Source organism: Phalacrocorax carbo, chromosome 16, assembly GCF_963921805.1.
Source record: "Phalacrocorax carbo chromosome 16, bPhaCar2.1, whole genome shotgun sequence".
Classification (NCBI taxonomy): Eukaryota; Metazoa; Chordata; class Aves; order Suliformes; family Phalacrocoracidae; genus Phalacrocorax; species Phalacrocorax carbo.
The window spans coordinates 14251034-14272954 of NC_087528.1; the positions used below are offsets into that span (position 1 = coordinate 14251034).

The following is a 21921-nucleotide window of genomic DNA, read 5'->3' on the forward strand; positions in this document are numbered from 1 at the left end:
CCGGCCTTCCAGGTACGCCCACGCACACGTGGAGGTCTCAGGTGCTGTGCGGCGAGTCTTGTACGTGCACACACTCTCACCCACACCCACACACCCCCGAGGGGGTCAGGCAGCCTGCCCTGCACCAACTTGCACATACGTGTATGCCTGGGCTTCACACACACACATCCACAGCAGTGCTCATACACATATGGCAGGTACGCGTTACATACGTGCAGTGAGTCAGGTGTGCACACGTGGGCAGATACACACACACATTCATACACACCTGCGTGCACGACAGGTGTGCCTTAAGCACACACAGAGGAATCACACACATGCTGCAGGGTGAGTCAGCCGTGCACACCCAGAGCAGGCTGTGCACACGGAGTGGGTGTTCATAAACAAAATACACACACACGGTGGCATCTCACACACACGCAGTTGTCACACAGACCAGGGTGTCGCATACACAGAGGTGTCTCACACCCGTGCAATTGACACACATGCTGCAGTCGGACATGCAGACGTGGAGCGAGTTGTGCACTCTGAGGGCTGCAGACACACACACACCTGGGGATGTGCCACGCACACATGCATGTTTCATGCATGTTTGGGTAAGTGACACGATGCCTTTCAGGCAAAATGGATTTCACACGCTTGGGTGTGTGTCACAAATACACACCTGGTGACTCAGACATGTCTGACACAGACGCGAGTGTCTCAGGTGCACACGGTGCCTCAGGCACCCTGGGCCATACAGGCGGGTGTTACAGACGCACAGGGCCTCGCACAACGTCTCCTGCAGACGCGCATGGGTGCCAGACACACAGTGTCTCACATGCGTCAGGCACACCACGTGTCTCTCACACAGTGCCTCTCACAGGCACACACGGGTGTCTCGGTGTCACGGACACGCTGTCACACACACGGTGCCTCTCACTAGACACACTTGGGCGTTATCAGCACACACGGGGCTCACACAGCGCCTGCCCCCCCGGTGTCACACACGCACGCAGGGCTGCCGAGCCCGCGGGTGTCACGCGCAGTGTCCCTCGCACACACAGCGTCAGTCGCACACGCACGGGGTGTCTCTCACCTCCCGCCCTGCCTCTCGCGTCACACACGCGCACGGCGCCCCTCACTCGCTCCCACACGCACGCGCCGTGCCGCCGGCGCGGCTGTCACACGCGGAGCGCACCCAAGTGGCCTCCCCTCCCCCCGCCCCGCCCCGCCCCGGCTGTGCCCGTGGGCGCCCGGCCCGCGCCGCTCCCGCTCCCGCTCCCGCTCCCGCCCCCTCCCGCGCTCGGCGGCCGCCCCGCCCCAGGGGTGGGCGAGGGGCGGGGCGGCGCTGGGGCGTGCCGAGGCGAGCGAGGGGCGGGGCGGGGTGGGCGTGGCGTGGCGGGCGGGGGGCGCGGCCAGCGCGGGCCCTCCCGCAGCCCTGCGCGCCGCGGGGCGGGCAGCGGCGCCCCGGGCGGGCGCGGAGCGGCGGCCGAGGCCGGGGCGGCTGCGGGCGAAGCGCGGCCGTGCCCCCGTGCCCCCGTGCCCCCGTGCCCCCGTGCCCCCGTGCCCGTGCCCGTGCCCGTCGCCGGCAGGATGTCGGGGTCGCGCTGCCAGACGCTGTACCCCTTCTCCGGGGAGCGGCACCGGCAGGGGCTCCGCTTCGCGGCGGGGGAGCTGATCACGGTGCTGCAGGTGCCGGACGGCGGCTGGTGGGAAGGGCAGAAGGAGGACGGGTTGCGCGGCTGGTTCCCGGCCAGCTACGTGCAGCTCCTGGAGGTAGGAGAGGGGCCCGGCGGGCGGGCGGGGGACGCAGCCGACCCGGAGCGCGGCGCTGGGCCCGGGGCTGCCCCCGGTGCCGGCGGGGACGCGCAGCGGCGTGGCCGTGGGGGCCCAGCTCGGCATGGCTCTGCCCTGTGCCGAGGGCCGGAGCTGGCCGGGCGCTGGTGGGGGTTCGGAGGGGGAGCGGCCTGCACGGCCCCTGGGACCCCCGGCCCCGCGGGACCCTCGGCCGCGGGTGGCAGGGGCCAGGGCGCGTGGCGATCTGCGGGCTCCTCCGGGTGTTCGTGTTTTCACAACTGCTGAACAGCAGCAGAAGGCAGTGGTTGAGGTGACAGAGCTCCTGTCAGCCACGCATGTGGGGCAGATGCTGGGCAAGTTCCTCTCCCTCCTCTCCTTCCTCCTCTCCCCTTCCCTCTCCCTCTCATTTCCTTTCACTGAACATCTCTTGGGTTTATGTTGTGGAAGAGGCAATTCGGATGCGTCCCTTATGTTGCAAGGGTTCCCCAGCCAGCTGGAGGTGCCTCGTGTGTGGCATTGACCCAGGGAGCCCCAGCAGAGCTAGACTCGGTTGCCCAGACTCAGAGGGTTCCATCAGGGTGCTGAGAAGCTCTGCTAGCTCCAGTTGTTTCCAGGGCCCTGAGCGCTGGGGCAACAGTTGTGTTCCCACCTCAGGACTGCTTGTGTCTGAACTTGTTTATTACTTTCTCTCCTATGCAAACAAGACACAATGCGAGTGTAAAATATGTGTCCATGAAGAGTGACTTCACAACCCCTGCCCTTCTGAAAGTGAAATCAGAAACATCTCGTGTGCCAAAGCAAGAACCTGCCGTGAGCCCGTCGGTCCTCCCCTCGCTGGCCATGCCTCGTGGCCATTGGGAACTTAACCCAGGATGTGGGTGTGGACGTGGTCTCCTGAAGCAGGGTCCTTGCAAGTGGCTGGGCTGAAGTGGTTAGCAGCACAATGTGTCTCGCGTCAGCCTCTGCTTGTCCTCCAGGTTTCTAAGGAGAATCAGGCAGCCCACTCTGCTTACATGCGGCGCAGGCTCTACCCACCCCAGGTTTCCCGTGCCCCCGCTCTGGGGAGCCCAGCGTGGCAGGGCGCGCAGCCCCGAGCAGAACCAGGCCCACCAGGGGCATGCAGAGCAATGTCCCGTGAGCTAAAGGTTCTGCGCAAAACGACATTTTGCCTGTAGGCCCGGCATTGCCTTTTGGTTTCTCTAGTCTAAATGAATTTAAAAGTCCGTGATGTTTCTGTTGAGTTTCTGTTTCTCATTCTTATCTGGAAAGACAAAAGCAGAAGCAAAATCTCCCCACTCAGTGCTACAAGAGTGAGGCCAAGGAATTTTCTGTGCCACTAAAGCACTTGGGATCTTTTTGTTAGTGTAAGAATGTGGGAGTCCTTTTGTTTGTCAGTTTTGCCACCTACAGGATCATTCACTGCGATATGTGAATGTTTGTGGTTTCACGCATTGCTAAATATTTACACATCTAACTGGCAATTTAGGAATTGTTTGAGGCAAAGTGTATCATGAGATGAGACAAACTCTGCTCAGCAAAGGCAGTGGGAAATCGCATCTGCATGCACCGTAACTCTGCTTTCCTATCATCTCCCTCTTGGAAACTCCTCTTTTCCTACTGAAATCTGGGCAAGGTGCACTGTGCTCAGATCAGTGCCTGCAGCCCCCAGACGTGCCCTTCCGACCCTTGGCTCGTATAGCACTGAAAACTTTGCTGCAGACCCACAGTCTGCACAGCCCAGCCTCCTTTCTCTTGGGCAGACCTTTGGAGAGAAGAAAGACGGCAAGTGCCAAGCGGTGTTCACTGGCACGTGTTCCTTTTCTCCAGAGGTGGTGCCTAATAAGGACTATGAGCCAGAGTTGTTAAATATGTCAAATGAGAGCTAATTAACCAAATTAACCAAATTTACGGGACCACAGGTACTTGGCACACATGACAGCAGAGCAGATGTGTGGGAAGGGAACAGGTCTGTGTGTATGGCTCTGTGCAGGCAGCCTTTCCCGTGTGTGCAGGAATGCCGCTGGCTTGCTCAGGGACCAGATCTAACTGAAAGACACCGTGATAGGAACACTCTCCTCCTCTGTTCTCCGTGCTGTGGCCCAGGCGCCCGCCCAGCCACACTGGCACTGGAGCTGGCACGAGGGAGGCGATGGCAATGCACAGCCAGATGGGGCCGTGGACACGATTCTCCTTTCAGTGCCAGCTGGCACTTACGTTGGCTTTGGGTGGCCCTGCAGCTTTTGGTAAGGTTCAGTGATATGCTCTGAGCTGAGCTTCGTTGCTGAAAGAGGAAGGTGTTTATTCCCTCCCTCTGTCCTGCCCTCACTTCGCCATGCCCAATTCACTCCAGCAGGTGCCTGGTGCTCCTCTGCCCAGAGCCCTGCAACTCCTTGTCCCAAAGGACAGCTGGCTGCGCTTTCTGCCACAGCAGTGAATAAACGTAGCTCGTGGCGTTGTCCAAGGCCTGCCAGGCTGGCAGGGTTGGCCCTGCACCGCATGCACCCCTTCTCCTCACAGCAAAGCCTGTCAGGTGGCTGGGTGCTACCAGAAGGAGGTGGCCGCCTTCTGAAGCCTTTGTGACTTTAAGACAGCCACTATGTGTGGACAGCCAGGCTGGGGTTTTTCATTCATACCGCGTCATCTTTGCCAACACTGAAATCTCCTCTGATGGCACTGCTCTGAAGTCCTCACTGAGTTTTGGTCCTGAGCTGAAAGAGGGAAGCGAGAAAGGTATGAGAGACAGCAGCTGGGGGGAGTCTCTTCCACCCTTGAGTGGTTATTTAGCAGCTAGTCTGCAATGTGCTGGTCCTGCTGGACAAAGGAGGAGAAATGACTGTTCCCGATGCTATCTCTGACTCGAGAGGAAACCGTGCTGCACCTGCAGCACCTGTGCCTCTTCACAGGCAGCCAGGCTGAGGCTGTGCCAGCGCCGATCTTCTACAAGCTGGCTTATCCAGGGGATAAGGACGGGGGCAGGCTATTCCTCCTCGGCAGCACTCACACTGAGTGGTAGCTCTTGGCTCTTGCAAAGGAAAATAGGTGGTATTTAACCAGAGCTGGTTTTAAAGGCAAATGTGGTGTTGGACAACTCTGAGAATATCATGAAGGTGGCTTGTGGGAAACACTAGGGATGGGCAACCCTGAGGGGTTACTGCCTTTGCCTCCCGAGTTCTCGTGCTATCAGAAATGTGTTTTCAATTCATTCGTCACAGAAGATGAAGGGAAGGACCAAAGCTGTCATAAATATGGGGCAAGAGAGACACAGGGAGGTAAAGAGGTAAGGGTGTTTGGCACCCTTTGGATCCTGCAAGCCCACAGCAGTGGGTTAGAAGAAAGCAATGATGGCTGGAGGCTCCTGTTCATGGCAATGATAGAAACAATTGTCTGCTGGAGGAGGGCAGGAGGGGCACTGGTAGGGATAAGCCAGAAACAAGATGTTTCTGTGAGTTCAGGAGAGGATGTGGTTGTCACAGAGCAGAAGGGATAGCATAAACCAAAAGACTATCAAAAACAGAGAGCAAAGTGAGCAGGGGAGTGTATTAGCGCCGTGATGGAGTTCCAGCTGGGTTCCCTGAGGTGCGGCTGGTTGGCAGCAGTCAGGGAGGCTGCTGCGGTCTTGTTCACGGAATCGCGGAGTTGGAAGGGACGTCTGGAGATCAGCTAGTGCAGCTTCCTTGGCCGTGTCTGGTCAGGTTTTGAATATGTACAAGGATGGAGACTGCACAGCCTTTCTGGGCAACAGAGAACAGTCTGTCTCTGCTTTTTTTACTGTCCCATCCGCAGGTTTTTATACACATTGATAACATCCCTCTTAAACCTTCTTGTCTTGATGCTAAACAGTCCCAGTTCTTTCAGCCTTTCCTTGTATGACAGATGCTCCAATCCCTTAATCATCATTGTGGCCCATTGCTGGACTCTCTCCAGTATGTCCTTGGCTTCCTTGTGCTGGGAAGCCAAGTACTATTTCTTATACTTTTGTGCTCTTGGAGATAGTAGGCTAATGGAGAAACAGCCCCCCCTCCAATATTTCCTGAACATAAGAATCCATTGACACCAGAGGAATCCAAAGGAATGCTGCCAAATTCATATGGTTTTGCTTTGGCCGAGGTTGATCTGTGAGCAAGTAACACTCTTGTGCAAACTCAGGGGCTTGGGGAAGGAGAGATGTTGCTTGTGATCCATCCCATCGAGCAGATGCACCATCAGCTTCAACCTTCACTCCTCCTTTGGTCATTTATAGCTGTGCCAGCCATGAGACCTGAAAGTCAGGGACTAGCAGCTGTGTCTTCTGACCATTTACTCCCTCATGCCTACTTTTATATTTTTGCTTGACCTTTGACCATTTGAGCAGAACCGTGCAGATATCCTCTGCACCAGCCAGCTGCAGTCCCAGGTTAAGCAACTGTCCTTCCCAGCCTGGTGCAAAGAGGACTCTGTGTAGACACAGGCGATGAGCAGTCCTTGCAGCCAGCACTGCCATGCTGAGCTCAGGTACGGAGCAGGCAGAGTGCGGCGTGCGCTACAGTGGGGGTTTTCTGACCAGCTGAAGGTAACAAAATGTTTCCTACCCAGAGGCTGACTGCCTCCTCACCCCCTCAGCATCAGAGATGCTTGGGTTGATGATGTGTGTAGAAAGATCTATACAGCTCCAGACCAGAGGGCAGCCTAGGGCAAGTCTCAGGTGTGTCCCAGTTTGTCAACAGCTCTCTTGGTGCGGGAGAGCATAGATGTCAAGAGGGCAAGGTGGTGTCTGACCCCTGGGGTGTGCGCTCCAGGAGGTGCCTTGCTTGGGACGCTCAGAGGAAGCACTGGCTGTTGCGTCTGCCTTTTCTAGAGAAGTGATTTTCAGAGGGGTGGGGAGATGTGTCATTCAGTCACATTTGCAAGCGGTTTGTTTTAAAATCTATTTTGGGCATTGCTTTTTGTATTTGTGGTTAGCTAGAAATCTCTTATATAAGCAGCAGCAGTAGCAACATATGCAAATTTGCTGAAAATTGTCAGCACTTTTTATAGCTTCAGTCATCCCACAGATGTAAGTCTCTGTATAAAGCACAGCGTGTGCCTCCAGCATGGATGGAGGTGGCTCTGGAATCTGACTGAGCGAGCTGGACTGAGTAGGACTGAGAGCTGCCACTGATCTTGTCTGCGCTTTCACAGCTTGATTTACTGGAACCACGAGGCACTCTGGGAGGAAAGAATTGCACGCGTCTCCCTGATGTGTGGTACACGTGCAGGCATCAGACAGCACTGTGCGTTACTTCCATTGCTGTGTAATATTTGGGGGGTAACTCATCTCACCCAACCCGACCTGCGACATCTGCCACACGAACAATGACAAGTGCAAACAGCTGAGGCTGGAAGTTGTGTCGCGTTCAGCTGCAGGACGTGTGGCATGGCACAAACCACTTCATTCTTTGCGCCCAGGTAGTCATGGAGAAAAAGGATGAAAGGAATTCGTAGAAACGATAATGCCTCTAATTTATTTTGTAATAGCAGAGAATGTGTAGAGGATTTCTGTGCCAAGCTGTACCTTGTCGTAAGCTGATATGATTCAAGGAGGCAGCGTGCCTAAGGTGAAACTAGAAGGTGCCAGTCAATGAGCAAGGAGAGTTCCATTTCATGACAAAATTCAACTTCCAAACAGTTATGTGAACAGTATTGTGATGAAACCCCTCTTTTTAGCGAGAAAAAACCTGTGATTTATATTTCTCTGTCTTCACATTAGTAATGGAGTGTATTTTGACCAAGAATAACCCTGAGAGATCTCGTCAGAAAATATCCAGCCAGTCCTAGAAATAAGCATTACTGTAGCCAGTGCTACGACTGACGGCTATGCTGCGTGCTGCCACAGCAAGGGCTGGCATGAGCAGCTGCTGGAGCGGCTCTCTGCTATCACGGGAACTGTATAATGTGTACAGTGCACTTGGAAGAGAGGAGACATCGGTGCCTATTGCAGCAGAGCTTTTCCTGACGACCGTACAAAGAATGAGGTTGTGGATGGAAATTACCTGGCTGGCTGCAAGTACCTGAGGCCTGGGCTCTTTGTACCTGGCATCAGTACCTCCTGCATGCAGCAGTGGTTCTTTGCGTCCTTGGCAGGTTCTTCTACATCCCGGAGTTTGTTATCTCACACCCTCTTGTACCTCCATCTCCCCACTCAGAAATCAGCTCAACATAAAAAGTCATGGAGAGCATCAAAGACCGAGGGGGTGTGTGACGATCTTGGGTACAAATGCGACTGCCACCTCTGCTTTCTTCTAAGGATACTCTGTGGAACAAGCAATGCTCCAGTACATCGTCTTGTGTGATGGGAGAGGAATCTGGTCTTTAATCCAGTGTGATAAGGCTGTGGGTGCTGAGCCCTTCTGTGGTTTTTAAGGGTCTACAGAGTGAGCATGGCATTGTGCTCTGGAGACATGGATGGTGTTCAGCATCTGATGCTACCAGCTTAGCAGTTAAGCTACGTGGCTGAGCAACGGCCAGGCTGGAGTTGGTACGTCTGTCTCCTGCTGACCTGCCCGGTGATGCCTGTGACACCGTCTTGAGCCTCCCAGCTGCTCTGCTGACACTGAGAGATGGTGCTGGGGAAGAGCAGCAACCGTGGCTGATGAGGGGGAGCGTCTCCTCCAGGCACAGAAGGGAGGTGTTGGTTCTCACGGTGCAGGGATGACTCACTGTGGGGAGGACCAAGGAAGGCAAAGAGGGAGACACACAAGGCTGTAGATGGAGGCTGCTGTGGGTGTTGTCTCAGGAGAAGGGCAGAGTTTTCAAAATCCAGTGCTCACAGCTGCTGAGGCTGGTCTGCTTTGTGGCATTTGACAGCACACTTTTGTCCAAAGTGGGGCATTGGTGAGATAGGGGTGGTATTGCTTTTCATCTGAGTTTCAGAGTGGCAATTTTTATATCTGTGACTTTCTGTAACTGTAACTTTTCAGACTTGAAACTTCTGGTCATCTGACCATTGACATTTCTGGAAAATGTGAACGAAATGAAATAATCTATTTTCTCATATTTAAAGGGTGAGGAAATTATGTTTGGCTGCCAGAAGATCACTTTTTGACCAAGGTTTCTGAGGAATTTTAAAGCCCCGTGAGAATGTGAAGGAGACGTGATACTACAGTTGACAATCCTTTGCTCATAAGAGTGCCGTTTCTTGTGCATCTGGTGATAATTGTCTTGGACTGTTGAAGTGGTAGGTAGAATTTTAAAGCTGAATAGTACAATAAATACCCAAAACTTGTGAAAGGAAGAGTCTTACTCATGGGTGTGGCATTTTTTGTGAGCTGTTCTGTCCCTTGCTCAAATTGGGGTGTTGCAGAAGCTGGGCTCATGGATGCTGCACCTGTAGCAGGTGAGAACAATCACATTGGTGGCCTTGCAGAAACTGCACAAGACAGAATTTTTAAAGATGCTTTTCTTTATCCTTAGCTAAAAGATGAATGTCTGCAGATGTCTGCCTTGTCGATGTTAAAGATTAAATGAGTTGCCACGCACCTGCACGTTAGGGCTGGATATACAGCAAAGATGAAAAATGTGGGTCATTTAAAGACTGACTTGAAGATCACTTAGTTCCCTAACGAACTCCCTGTTCATTCTGTGCTCTGAACTGGACGCACATCCTGTGGACAAACATAGGAGTGGTTTCTGCAGTGATAGGCACCGGGCACTCTAGCCTCACTTTCCAACTTGGGAGTAAAATGCACCTTCAATGTCTTGAGTGTTGCGCTGCACACAACGTGCTGAATGTACTACAGGGTACTTTATACCATGTGTAGTTAAAAAGACACAGCAGGAATAATGAAAAGATGCTGGATACTCAGTATTTTCTAAAAAATTCCTTTAATTTGGTGTCCAAAATGGAAACCAAGACCAGAAGATTCTGGCAGATTTGGTGGGGTTTGGTTTCCTCTACTTATTTCATGTTTGCCTGTGTGATAATAAATGACCAGGTAGAATTAACTGGCCATTTAAATAACCAGATCAAACCTTTGCTTTATTCTCCATGGTTCCTTATCTTCTATGGTTGCTTATGCCACATGGAACACATTATTATCAGAAATGCACCCTAGTTCTGCATTACCAGAATCTTAAATGTCTGAGTATGTACTCGGGACTTGTTTTCATTGTTTCACTGACTACTAACAGCGAGTGCGATCCCAAAGATGGGACATCCTTCCGTTTTGGAGAAGTTGCACAATAATAGGAGCAAGTATGTGGTTCTGCAGCATTGCAGACAGTATCTGTCTTTGGAAGGATTTGGGACTGTTGCAGTTGTTTTCGCTGCGGCCATGCTACAACTCGGGGCAGCAAGAGTGCTATTTCTCACGTTGCGTGTGTTCATCCTGTTCGTGCCATCGGCAGAGCATGGGGAGCCAGCCTGCTGAGCATAGCAGGCAGGCAGCACCTCTAGCTTGTGTCTTGGAATGTTTGACATAAGGCACTGGTATTTCTGTCTTTGATTTTTGACACTTCCAGGGAGCACTTGTTCCGAGCAGGTTTTTCAGAATCCAGTGCTATGGGATGTGCCTCGCTCACTATGCACACATGGCAGCTTTGCTGGAAGCCTCCCAAAAGCTTGGGCTGTGTTGCGGTGGCTGTTCCCTGCTGTACCGGTAACCAGGCATGGCTCCACATTTGCAGATGGGGAAGGAGGACCTGGGAAATCTGAAAGAAGCACAATGGGCTTGATGGTCCCTGCTCTGTGCTTTGCACATTGTCATCAGTTTACACCGGTTTGAAGCGTCGTTGCCCATATTTAATTTCTTGTCACACTCTTTTATTGGTATGATCCACTTAGAGAGCAGAACTGCATAAAATGAAGGCTAACAGGTTGTTAGCCACTGTTTTCAAGAACAGGGTGCTTCAACAAGTGTTTGTCTTGAAAAATACAAGTGTGCTTTAGCGTAGTTGGAATTTTTTGTCATGCCACTGTGTAAAACATTACCTATTAAGAGGACCACACGTAAGGGGTTGGTGTGTGGCAGGAAACCTGTGCTATCAGCTCTTCAGATTTGCACCGTATCTGCAGTGCAGGCAGGCAGGCTGAGCCTGTGCAGCACGGGGGTTAGGCATGGGAGAGGGCCGGGCCAGCAAGAGCCCCTCGCATACCTGCCATACCAGCAGAAGCGCACTTACAGTGGTTGAGGGGGAGAGCAGGCTCTACGCCACGGGCTGTAGATTTGCTGGGAACACTCTGCCTGCCGTGGTGCTTTCTTTTTACGCGCTGTGGGGACCGTCCTGAGGAGCAGTCCTCTTGTGAGTGTATGTAACAGCAGAGGAAAATTTTGCTCATGCTAGTAATCCAGTTTTCCACATTATGCTATCAAAATAGCTTTGTATTAGCCCAGTACATCTCTGGTTTGCTTTTTTGCTGGCAGATTCCAGAAGGGGGGTGCCATGGGTTACTCAGGAGCTACCACTCCACACACCTAGCAGTGGAACAGTCCCACATCTTTTAACGTACACATTTTCAGCATTTGTGAACAGTCCCCTCAGTACTCAGCTGTTGATATGGGCCACATCAGAGAGAATTTAGGCTGACTGACAAGTGACTTTGGTCACTGATCTCTGAACTCCTAGGCAGGTGCAGACCCAGAGGTTGAAAATCTTTCTTTGACATTGTTTGAGATCTGTCTGGCACTTCCTCCTACGTTCATTGCTGGTAAGAGTAGGCTGCCCAGGCTGTTCTTGAGCCACAGATATTCCCACTGTGATGCTGGCAGCAAAAGCTCTGTGGTCTTCCAGTGTTGCTCTGAGCACCAAGTTTGTTTACTGCACAGATCTCCCAGGGCTTTCCCGGCTTGGTGGCAACTTGCACTATCCCTCCGCACCTCTGGGACTGCAGCTTCCAGGATATACGCTAGGAACAAAATAACTTCAAAATTAACTGTTTCGTCTGCTGTCACTTTGGGTCAGTTCTGTGATCAGCTCTGCGCCTCCCTCTTCTGCCCCATCAGCTGGTTTTCCATGGAGGAAAAAAAGCTCAGTAAAAGGTAATTAAAAATAAAATGCCTTGTGAAGACCTGGGATGTTCATACGATAGGATGGGTCAGGCCAGGGTCCATAAGGAAGGCATGTGAGCTTCCCATGGCTGCCCTACAGAGTGCTCTGAAGCAGCCGACATGAAAGTTGCAGAGGGTCTGCCCAGCCCCGCTGCGATGCCGGGCCCAGGGCCCCTGCCGCAGCAGGGGAAACGCTGCATGGCTTTAACACAGCAGTCAGAGAGAAGGCAGCAGCTTGCTCTGGGGTGGATAAGCAGACTCTAATTGTCAGGTTGTACCTTTAGCACTGAATCTTAGTCTTTGAAATGCTCTCTCACACTCAGCAAGTCCAGGAATGGGTAAAAGGCAGAAAGGCACGAGTGTGAGGAGGGAGCAGAGACACATCACAACATAATTAAAAGTCCCAAGCTGCTCATTTTATCTTCCCATATTTGCCCATATCTTTTACTTGAAAACCCTGTAAAATCTTCCTTAGCTTCCAGAGGCAGATCTGTTAGCTCAGGGCTAAATCTGACCTCTTACTGAACCTGCAGGGTGCTTTCTGGCGTTTCAACATTGCTCACGGCCTCCGTGAGTCACCTCACACACATTCAGTCAGAGACATGGTCAAGCAACCCCGAGACCATTGAGGAAAAATACAGCAGTTGAATGGGGAGCATGGAAGGGGTTAAAATAAAGCATCTCCCCTCTCCTGAGAGCTCCCTGGGCTGCCAAAGGACCAGCTTTTGTGGAAGACAGAGGGAGGGAGCAAGGATCTTTGAGCTGGTGGACAGTGTTTGGGACATGAAAGATACATGTAGGATTCCAACTATTACTTCCATATGTAATATTTTGTGGTTTTCACTAATGTAATTTGTTGGCTGTGATGTTACCTGTTCATTGACAACTTGCTGAAGCTATTCAGGCTTTTGCTTCATGTAAAAAATTATGTATAACTTGCCCCTATTTACAGCACACTTCTCACTCTCCTCTTCTTGAACTGCTTGAGGAGTAAGTGGCCATTGTGGTTGACTTCTGACTTGAGGAAGGCTCTTTTTGTTTCTGCTCTCTGCTCTCTGGCTTATCAATTTTTTATTTTGCACAGTAGTTTTCTCACTCCTTGACTGCTTCTTTTCTTCTAAAGTCTACACAAAAAGGAGTTTATCTTTTCACAGGCATGCTTGTGATAGTTGGTCTAACAGAAGGTATCAGCACTCCCAAGAGTACCTAACACATGCTCAGGCCACCATGGCTGTAACATTGCTATTGAGTGTATTCTGCCGTTCTGCTTTTTTCCCCTCTGGTAGTCTATAAGCACTTTCAGAATGTTATTATGAATTGCCTGGCTGGATCTGCTTTGTCTTCCTGATCCTTTCCAATTCACTTATTTAGCACATTATTCATGTTTCCAAAACAAACCCCTGCAGTTGCTGTGTGCCCACGTGCTCCTCCTTGAGCCATGTGCCACAAAGCCACAAAGCCAGACCCAGAATGACGCGCTGGTGCGTGACAGGAGCACTTTCGGTTGCTGCAGAAGTGAGGCTTCGTTGTAGAAGAGGCAACATCAAGAGATGGCAAGTTTTTGGTAGTGGCGGAGAAGGAATAATTAGTATGGAAGAGTTTTGGCGGAGAAAAATGGAGATTTGGAGTGACAGAGTTTTTTGCAAGGGGTGGCAGAGAATGAAGAATTAACGCAGTTTGAATTTTACACTGATACAGCAAAGTGCCGTGCAGAAATTGCGCAGAAGAGGAAATCTATTTCCAAGGGGAGGGAAAATGCTTAACTCAGAAAGGAATAGCCAGAAACTGGATTGGTGAATATAGTGTATTTTGCAGTCCTGGAGAAATGTGTGTACTGTCTGCAGTATTCAGTTTAAAAATCCTGCTGAGGGCTGTGTGTGGAGCACATGGCTGAGCAGTTCCAGCCCTGCCCATGTAATGAACTGCTGAGCAGCAGGTTTGCTTCTCCTGTGCCAGCTGCTGTATAATAGGACTAATTCATTACCCAAGGCCAAGTAATCACTCTCAACAGCAAGATTTAGAGGAGAGCCTGTGACTTGTCTGTGACTTGTCTCATTGCGCTGTGAACTGCTGATTATCACAGTGATAACTGGCACCAAATGAAGACTGGAATTAAACCTCAGTCTGTTATGGGATGAAGGATAGAACTGCAGGTATTTGCAAAAGAAATCATGTTTAAATTACCTATGGGTCCCTTTTGGGAAATAATTTTGAAATTAAAGGGAGTCAGTGAGCCCCTGTGCCCAGCTCCTACCTCAGCTGCATTGCCCCAGGGTTTGCTGGACTCCCTCGCTCCTGCTCCCTCCTTTGCCCTTGGCCAGCACAATTTATCAAGTCTGAGTATGGATCTTTGGGCAGAGACAAAGCTTTCTCTCAGTGCTGGCCAGAGACATGATCTTGGGCTCTAATTCTGCTCAGGGATGGGGCCATGGCAAAGTCTTCTGATGTGCATCTTGCTGGCTGTGCTTGAAGTGGTGCGGAGGAGAGAGCTGGTGCAAACCACAGGTCCCGGCATCTTGTGATCACCGTGGCTGGTGCTCTGTGCTGTCCAGTGTGCACCAAGCAGGATGCTGCTGCCTCATCACTGTAGGAAGTGGGAGAGAACAGGGCACCTTCCAGCATATTCCAGATTAATGACCCCCACTCTGGCATCTTGTCATTTGTGAGGTGGGACCTGCCACGTCTCAGATGTGGGACACACTGTTGGTGCAGGGCAGGAGGTCTTTGGCCACGTTGGAGCCCATGGGCAGGGATACACAGATAAAGACCACCAGCCCCAAGCAGCACATGAAAGGGGAAGGAAGCTGAGGGCTGCTGCCCTCACTGCGAATCAGAGAAACTGAATGCCACAACTCCAGCTGCATTTTTTCACTTGAATAGGCTGGGGAACTTGATCACAGAGCCCCACCCAGAGATGCCCAGCAAGTTCTTTATCACAGCCTTGTAGGCTTGCACCCACGCACAAATCCTGCTGTGTGTCCAAGGGAGGACCACTCCAGTCTGGTCTGGGGAGTATGGGGACTGACACCTCCCAATGGCACTGTGTTCCCTAAGCTCCCTGCTGCAGGCCAAGAGCTGCTCCACCCATGTCTTCTGGGCTGAGAGGCTGCTAGTTTGCAGCCAAGCATGGATCATTTCAGATACACAGATCGCCTTGTTATATCATTTGCATGGATGTTACACGGAAGCTGCCCACACCTTGGCACTCCTGGGCCAGCAGGCATCTGGTTTGCCTGCAGGTGGGTTGCATGGAGAGCTGGGCTGGCGCAGGCTGCTGCCACAGCCTCAGTTGCGTGGGGCTCTTCTTGGGAAGGGCTCTTCGGCTTCACCTTTTTTTTCTCAGTTGACCTCAGTGGGCTTCTTTTTTTGCATTAGGCTCAGAGTCTCTGCAGCCAATGGGTCTTATCCCTTCCTCTGAGTTGACAATGAATAGGCTTTTTCTTATGTCTTTCAGTGTTTTGGCAGAATGGGGGGAGGTGCTGGTGCGGATGAGGGGGCAGCTGAGTGCCATGCACTGGGTCTTGTGCAAAGCAGCAGCCCTTGGACCCTACACTTAACGGCTGAAAGACAGCGATTTTTGTAACACAGGGAATGAAGCCAGCTGCACTGAATGGAGTGGCTTTTTTTGCTGGAGAAGACGTGGATCTCTGGAAATGGCTCTTTTGTGACTCTAGGATCAGAAATATGCAAGCAGGAGTGCATGCGGTCCCTGTGTTAGCAGCGATTGGTGCTCTGTGTGTGTGTGTCCCTCATTTATGCAATGCTCGTAGAGTCACACACTCTCCCTTCCCCATCCTGCAGCCTTTTGGGGGCAAGACTGCTCCTGAGCTCAGATGCCACCGCATGGGTCAGGGGATGTGCCCTGGCAGCTGGTGAAGAGCAGCTCAGGAGCTCCAGTCTGTTTCCAACCCCAGTGCCAGCCCCTGGAGCAAATGAATCTCAATATTGATTTCTGTGGTATGGGATTTGCTTTTGCTTTCATTGCTGGAGGATCCAATGTTTGCCTGTTGTTAGAGGGAAGCATGCCTGAATGCCCACTTTCTGGTCCCCATGGGAGGGAAGCATTTTGGGGAGGTTGATTTGAATTGCTGTGCTCAGGCCTTTCCCTCCCTGTGCTGGGATGGGATGTCTCCTCCTCGCCACCAAGTGAGAGGCTCATGCAGTCTTCTGCTGGTTGTTCTCATCTCAGAGGATTCATGCTTTAACTGTCATGTGCCTTCATCCTCTCTGATACGTACCACCTATGGAAGAATCAAAACCAATCCAAGTCATTAGTCCTTTTTCAGAAAATAACAATGATGCTGACTAATAACCTTTGCCTTGCTCAGTGTGATGGGGGCCTTGTGGGTCTTGCATTGCTTATTTTCACAGTGTGGCTCCCAGCACCTCTTGGAGGTGCCTGCCCAGGGCACACACTTGTGGAGAAAAGCAGCATTAGCATCGTCAGGACCATTTGTCTTGGACACAGCAGACAACTGTCATGAGTGGTTCTGCCTGCCAGGGACAGCACATAGCAAATGTTTTTAGGTTGTGGTTTGTCATTGCATTTTGCTCAGGTGGCATGCAGCTTGAAGGGCAGATATCCTCCAGCTTCTTGCAATGCAGTGCAGCTAAAATCCTTAAAAAGACTTTTATTTTACCAAATAAGGTTACAGCTTGACCTCTCATAGAGCCTGTACACCTAAGAGGTCTTATTCCACTCCACGGAGAGCAGCAGTTGTCCATCTCTGTCATGTAATGTGTAAATGCCTCAGTTGCCTTATCAGAATATTTCCAAGGAGTAGAATTGAATCACTGACCATTACAATGTAGACACAATTTTTTCCTCTGTTGTAAGCTTTTTCCTTTATTTATGATGTTGTCTTCCTTGACAGCTTCCACATTTTATTCTCAAGGTGAGAAATTAATTGATAAATAAATAAAATATATAAAGTTATAAATTTATACATTCTTCAGTGTTTTCTCCTCTGTCTGCCAGGCTTCAGCTCTGGCAGTAGGAAGGCAATTTCTTCAGCTGAAGGAGTTAAATATATCACCCCAGAAAAGAGCAAGCCAGATCTGAAAGCTGTTCCTGTAACACTAATTTTGATCTCAGACCGTTTCCTGTTGAAAGGCTTTTCTCTTTCAGTGGAGATCATGAAATGTCACATTCATTATTTTTGCTCGGAGCACGCTGAGAAAACACCTTTCAGCCCCAGACATTCCCCCTCTCAGGAGCACGGTCTGAGGAACAACAACCACGAGTTAGAGTGAAGTTGCAGTTCTCTATATTTTTAACCAATATTATTCTGAAGTGCAATAATATTAAGCGTGTTGCCATAGTGTAGTAGTGTATGATTAATTAGATGCATATTCAATGCATTTAAGTGGGCAAGATGACTACTAGAACTAGGCCAAAACCATGATAACCTCCCAGATTTCCATCAAATAAAGCAGGTTTTGTTTTTCTTCACATGGTGAGATCCTGCAGCTGTGCAAGATTCACCAGGGAGATTCCTTTTGTAATCAGGCCGACTTTTCCCCCTTAATCCAGTCAGTTACAGGAGCTTGGGATGGATGGCATGGAGCTGCTGTGGCAGGACACACTGCCCTGCTGACAGCCTCCGAGCGCCGCGCAGGGCAGGGGGACGGGCGTGGCCGCACAGGAAGGCGGCACGTAAGCAGGGGTCACAGGCACACGGGTCCTGCGGGGCCTGCGTTCTCCGTAAGCTTTCGCTGTTTCGGTCCAGCAACGGGCATGGCAGAATTTAAAGCAATGTGAAGGACTTTGAGGCTGTGACAGATGAAGGCCTGTGGCGAAGGTGGAGAGCTGGCCTGGTCTGGCCTCCCCTTCAGTCCTCCCCTGCTGCTTCACCCCTGGCTGCAGTCACAGCAGTCTCTGATGACCCTGTTGGACGTCTCCAGGAACCAGCCCAGCTCTCAGCCGCCGGCAGCTCGCCGGCATCCTGGCGTGGCCTCTCTGCTGGGTGCGCTCATGGGGCCACTGAGCACCAGGGCCTGTTCAAGGTGAACGTCAAGGGCGGGGATGGGAGCAGGGCCCTGCTGCGCGGCACCTCAGTGCCTTCCCCGGCGTTTTACCCTGTGGTTGCAGCAGCGGAGTCTCCAGGGATGCTGAACGCATCCCTTGCCTCTCTGAGACTGGGCTGGTGGCGGGTGAATCAGTCTGAGCACACAGATCACAAGGTGGTACAGGTGGCACCAAAGCCAGAGCTCCACCTGGTCGCTAGCCTGTAGGTGTGCTGCTCGAGCTGGTTATCTGCCCTCTGAGGCGGGCATCCAGGCCTTTTGACCAGGCAACGTGGGAGATGCTGCCTTCTCCAAAGGGGACTGAGTGCTGGTTTATGCTTAGCAGGAGCTGCCCAAAGCTCACCCATGAGAAGGGCCAAGCCATGGGGTGGTGTGAGGAGGCTCCTCCTGGCAGCGGCGGTGCGCGATGTGGGGCTGTGCAGGAGGGCTGTGTGACGCCCACCGGCTCATGAAACGCCGTGGGGAGAGGAGGCCGTTAGCACCAACCTCCTGAGCAGGCAGGCAGCTTTGCGCAGGAAGCGGGAGATGCGGCTTTGGTTTCCTCGTACTCTGCGGAGTCAAGTGCGTGCTCCTCCGTTCCTCGGCGAGCGCGTAGGCTGCCAGGCTGCACCACAAATGTCCTCCTGCCCCGTGGAGGCTGCCCGCGGGCAGGGAGCGACCACAGGAAGTCAGGGGGTGGCAGTTTCTCAAAGCTTCAAGGATTGTTTCTGCTGTCCTGAAGTAGAAACCTCTCAGTTCAGCATGCCGACAGCGAGGAACAAGTTCTTCTTTACTTTAGAGAGTCAAAACGGTCACTCGGATTCCTTGATAGCCAGCTGAGGAGGAGGTGCTTCTGAGGTCAGGCTCTGACGATGCCTCAGATGCCGAGGCTGAAGGGTCCGGCTCTGCTGTTTGTCCCTGGTGATCAGAGAGCACCAGCCCAACTGGCTCGGCCATGGGCACCTGCGCTTGCTCAGGTGAGCTCTGCAGTGCTGAACAGAGGCGGGAGCATTGCCCAGCTCTGCATACGGATGTCCTGCACTCAAAGCAGCTCCACGAAGAGCTACACTGAAATGTAGTTTTCATGTCTTGCCAAAATGTTCTTCCTGTTGCTAACACAGAGAGCAGGAGCCTGGGGGTGTTGTTATCAATCTGTAGTTTGAACTCAGCATCTGTTCTGAATCGTCCTCCTTCTTTCCTAGGCGTGAGGCCAAGGCTGGTGTTTGGTGTCCAGGAGGAGGTGGGACCTGCCTGCAGATGCGAGGCTGTGCTAGGGCTCCCGATTCCTTCCTCCATAAACGGGGCTGTTGCAGCAGAACAGGAAGGTGCAAATACGGTTTTTACAAGCCAGAAACTGGCTCTTGGGTTTGAATTAAAACCATTTTCCTAGAATCTAAATGCTGTATTTTCCTGCCTGTGTCTCTCTGAGCCACACAGGTATCCAGGCAGCTGAGTGCAGCCCCACAGATGTCACGGGGAGGTTGGCCTGTGGACTTTGCGGGAAGTTTCAGGATGCAAGTGGTACAGATAGCGAGGTCCCTGAGCAAGGCAAGCGCCTGACAGAGGTTACCTCTCAGGAGCTTGGGGTTTTGGGTATTTTCAAGAGGGCGTTTCCATGACTCCTGGATTAGCTGTACCGAAAGTTGTGCTGCAATACTCCTCTGTTTTTTTCTGTTCTCCACAGGGTAGCAGCTCATTACCAGGAAATTTCTGACCCTTTATTTTTACATCAAGTATAGATTAAAAATATAATTTTACCTTTTCCACCAAAACACATGAATTTAAAATCCCATGGCCTTAAAAATCCCATCTAAAGCAGTGGAATATAATTGGCACACTCATCAGAACTTTCTTGCTTTGCCCAGGTTCAGGTTTTTTGCAGTCCCAGGCTTCAAAATACGTCCACTGCAAATACTGCTGTGGTTCACATGCAAAAGTTTGCAGTGGTTCACGTGGAGAGAGTTTATAGTCTAGGAATTGTTTCTTTGTGCCTCTGAGGTAATGATACATGAGACCAGAGGTAGTGCCACATGCTGAGAAGAGCAGATGATGTGAGAGCGCAGGGCTGCCGGATGGCACCTCCACTGCGGTGCTGGGCTGGAGGGGGAAACAGGCAGCTCTGTATTTCAGCCTCTTGCAGAAACCCGCGGATGTTGCAAGCCCGTGTGTGCTGCAGTGCCTCTGGGCTTTGGCAGAGACTATTCTGCCCAATTTACTTTGTACAAATCCAAAGTCACTGATCTCCAGAATCCTTTGAATAGAACGGCACAGGCTTGGATCTGTGATCACATCAACCTCTGTCTGAGTTTTATCAGGTCTTTTCAAAAGCAATGACCTAGTGTCGCTGCCATTCAAGTGCATTCATTTTTTACTGACATTTTTAATGGCATGCTGGATCAGTCCAGAAGCTCATCTGGCTTCGTGATTCAGAGTGGGTGGGAGAAGTCTCTTGCATTCGGCTTATGGAGGGAGAATTGTCTGAATGCAAGAGGAACGTGAGAAGTGATTGATGAATAAAACTGGACCTAGGCCTCCCACACCGCTTTGAAAATGGCCTGGTGTGGGTGTCTGCAGGGAGATGTTACTGGTTTGGCTGGTGGTAGTTAAATGACTCATATCTGATCTTAACTATCAGGACAAAGGAAAGGTAAAACCCATGTCAGGGTGGTCTCCAGGGCCTTGTTCCCAATTGCTGTCAGTCCAAATTGGTGCTCTTACAGCTGAGTCCATTACCCTTCTAATAAATTGCCCACCAGAGGACGGAAATGAGGTAGAGTTAAGCAGTTTCTGAGTAATCACATAACTCAAGCATCAGGGGCCTGTGGAAGAAAATGATTTGTGATAATGTTATTAAAGGTTGCGTTGTGAATGCTGTCAGAAAGATTTCATAGTCCCCAACCCAATTCTTCCAATTCTTCTTTTCTAAGTAGCATTTTCTTATATTAGATTTTGCTTTCTTTTTAATACATGATGTCATAGTTTAAATAATATTTCCATTTTCATACCAAGTGCATCTATTCCAAGCCACCTCAGGGAACATTAGCGTAGTGTGATCTTCAAAACCAACTACCCAGGGTACATACACGTATCATACTGTAGTCATAGGCTCATTCCTCTGCTCCAAGAAAGGCTCAATAATACCTACAACATTTCTTATAAGCAGTTATCTGGTCTTTTCTTACAGAAGCCCAAGCTATACTATGGCTTCAATATCACCTCCATCCTGAACCTTCCTTCCTGCAATTTAAATCCATTTTTATTCCACCTTTGATGGAGGGGAAAATAAACCATCCTTTTTCTCTTTTCAGCAGCTTTGTGACATACTCGAGACACTCCCCTCTCTCACATGTTCCTGCTCTGTACTAAACAAGTTTTCCCCTTTCCTTTAAGGTCATTTTTTTCTAGATCTCTGTTTTTTATTCTCTTCTGGACTAGCCAGTTTGTTCTTAATCTCAAAGCTTGACGTATAGCTCCAGCTGAGGTCTTACCAGGGCCACATCTCTCAGGCTGCTTTGTTTTCCTTACCGGTATGATGTTTGTCCCTCTAGGAGAGGGTACCACTGCTGATGCCTCGACGGCCCCACTCCACCACGGGGCTAGTGTTCAGGCACATGCCCGTGATCAGATTGGTTCAACAGATCTGTCCATGACAAAATGGTATAGGCTTTTAATGATATCCTTGTTGTCTTCTCAGGGTCCTTAAAACATTGTTAATAATTTATAATTTATTAAATTATTCTTCTAGGAACTGGAGTTCAACTGGCTGTTCCATGACTGTGTCTCCTTCTTTTCCCATTTCTCCAAGCTAGGCACTATGTTTTGCCTTTTCTGTGTTGCCAGAACTCTCCCTCCCTGACTTTCTATGAATTCTCAGAGATCATTAGCAATAGCTCTGAGGTTTATGAGCCAGTTCTTTGAAAGTCTTAGGATGAATTAATCAATCTCAGTGTTCTCCAACTTATTCCTTCCCTATTGCAGGCTGAGATCTTAACCCTTTGTTGCTAGTATTAACTTTGTTGCTAGTATTAACTGTGACAGCCACTTGATCATGGATGACTTTTTTGTTAACCGATGACTTTTTGTGGAAGGTACTGAACATGGTCATCCATGGGTAGCTCTCCTTCTCTGCAGATCT

General features: G+C 50.8%; 1 protein-coding gene across 2 annotated transcripts in view; it reads left to right on the forward strand.

Annotated features, from left to right (window-relative positions):
* The first annotated feature begins 1409 nt into the window (after window positions 1–1409).
* Window positions 1410–21921, forward strand: part of GAS7 (growth arrest specific 7) — a 110337-nt gene continuing 89825 nt past the window's right edge. For both annotated transcript variants that reach the window (XM_064467498.1, XM_064467499.1), the window contains exon 1: window positions 1410–1758. In XM_064467498.1, the coding sequence (XP_064323568.1) occupies window positions 1576–1758 (183 nt within the window). In that variant the 5' untranslated portion in view covers window positions 1410–1575. The remainder of the gene's footprint in view (window positions 1759–21921) is intronic.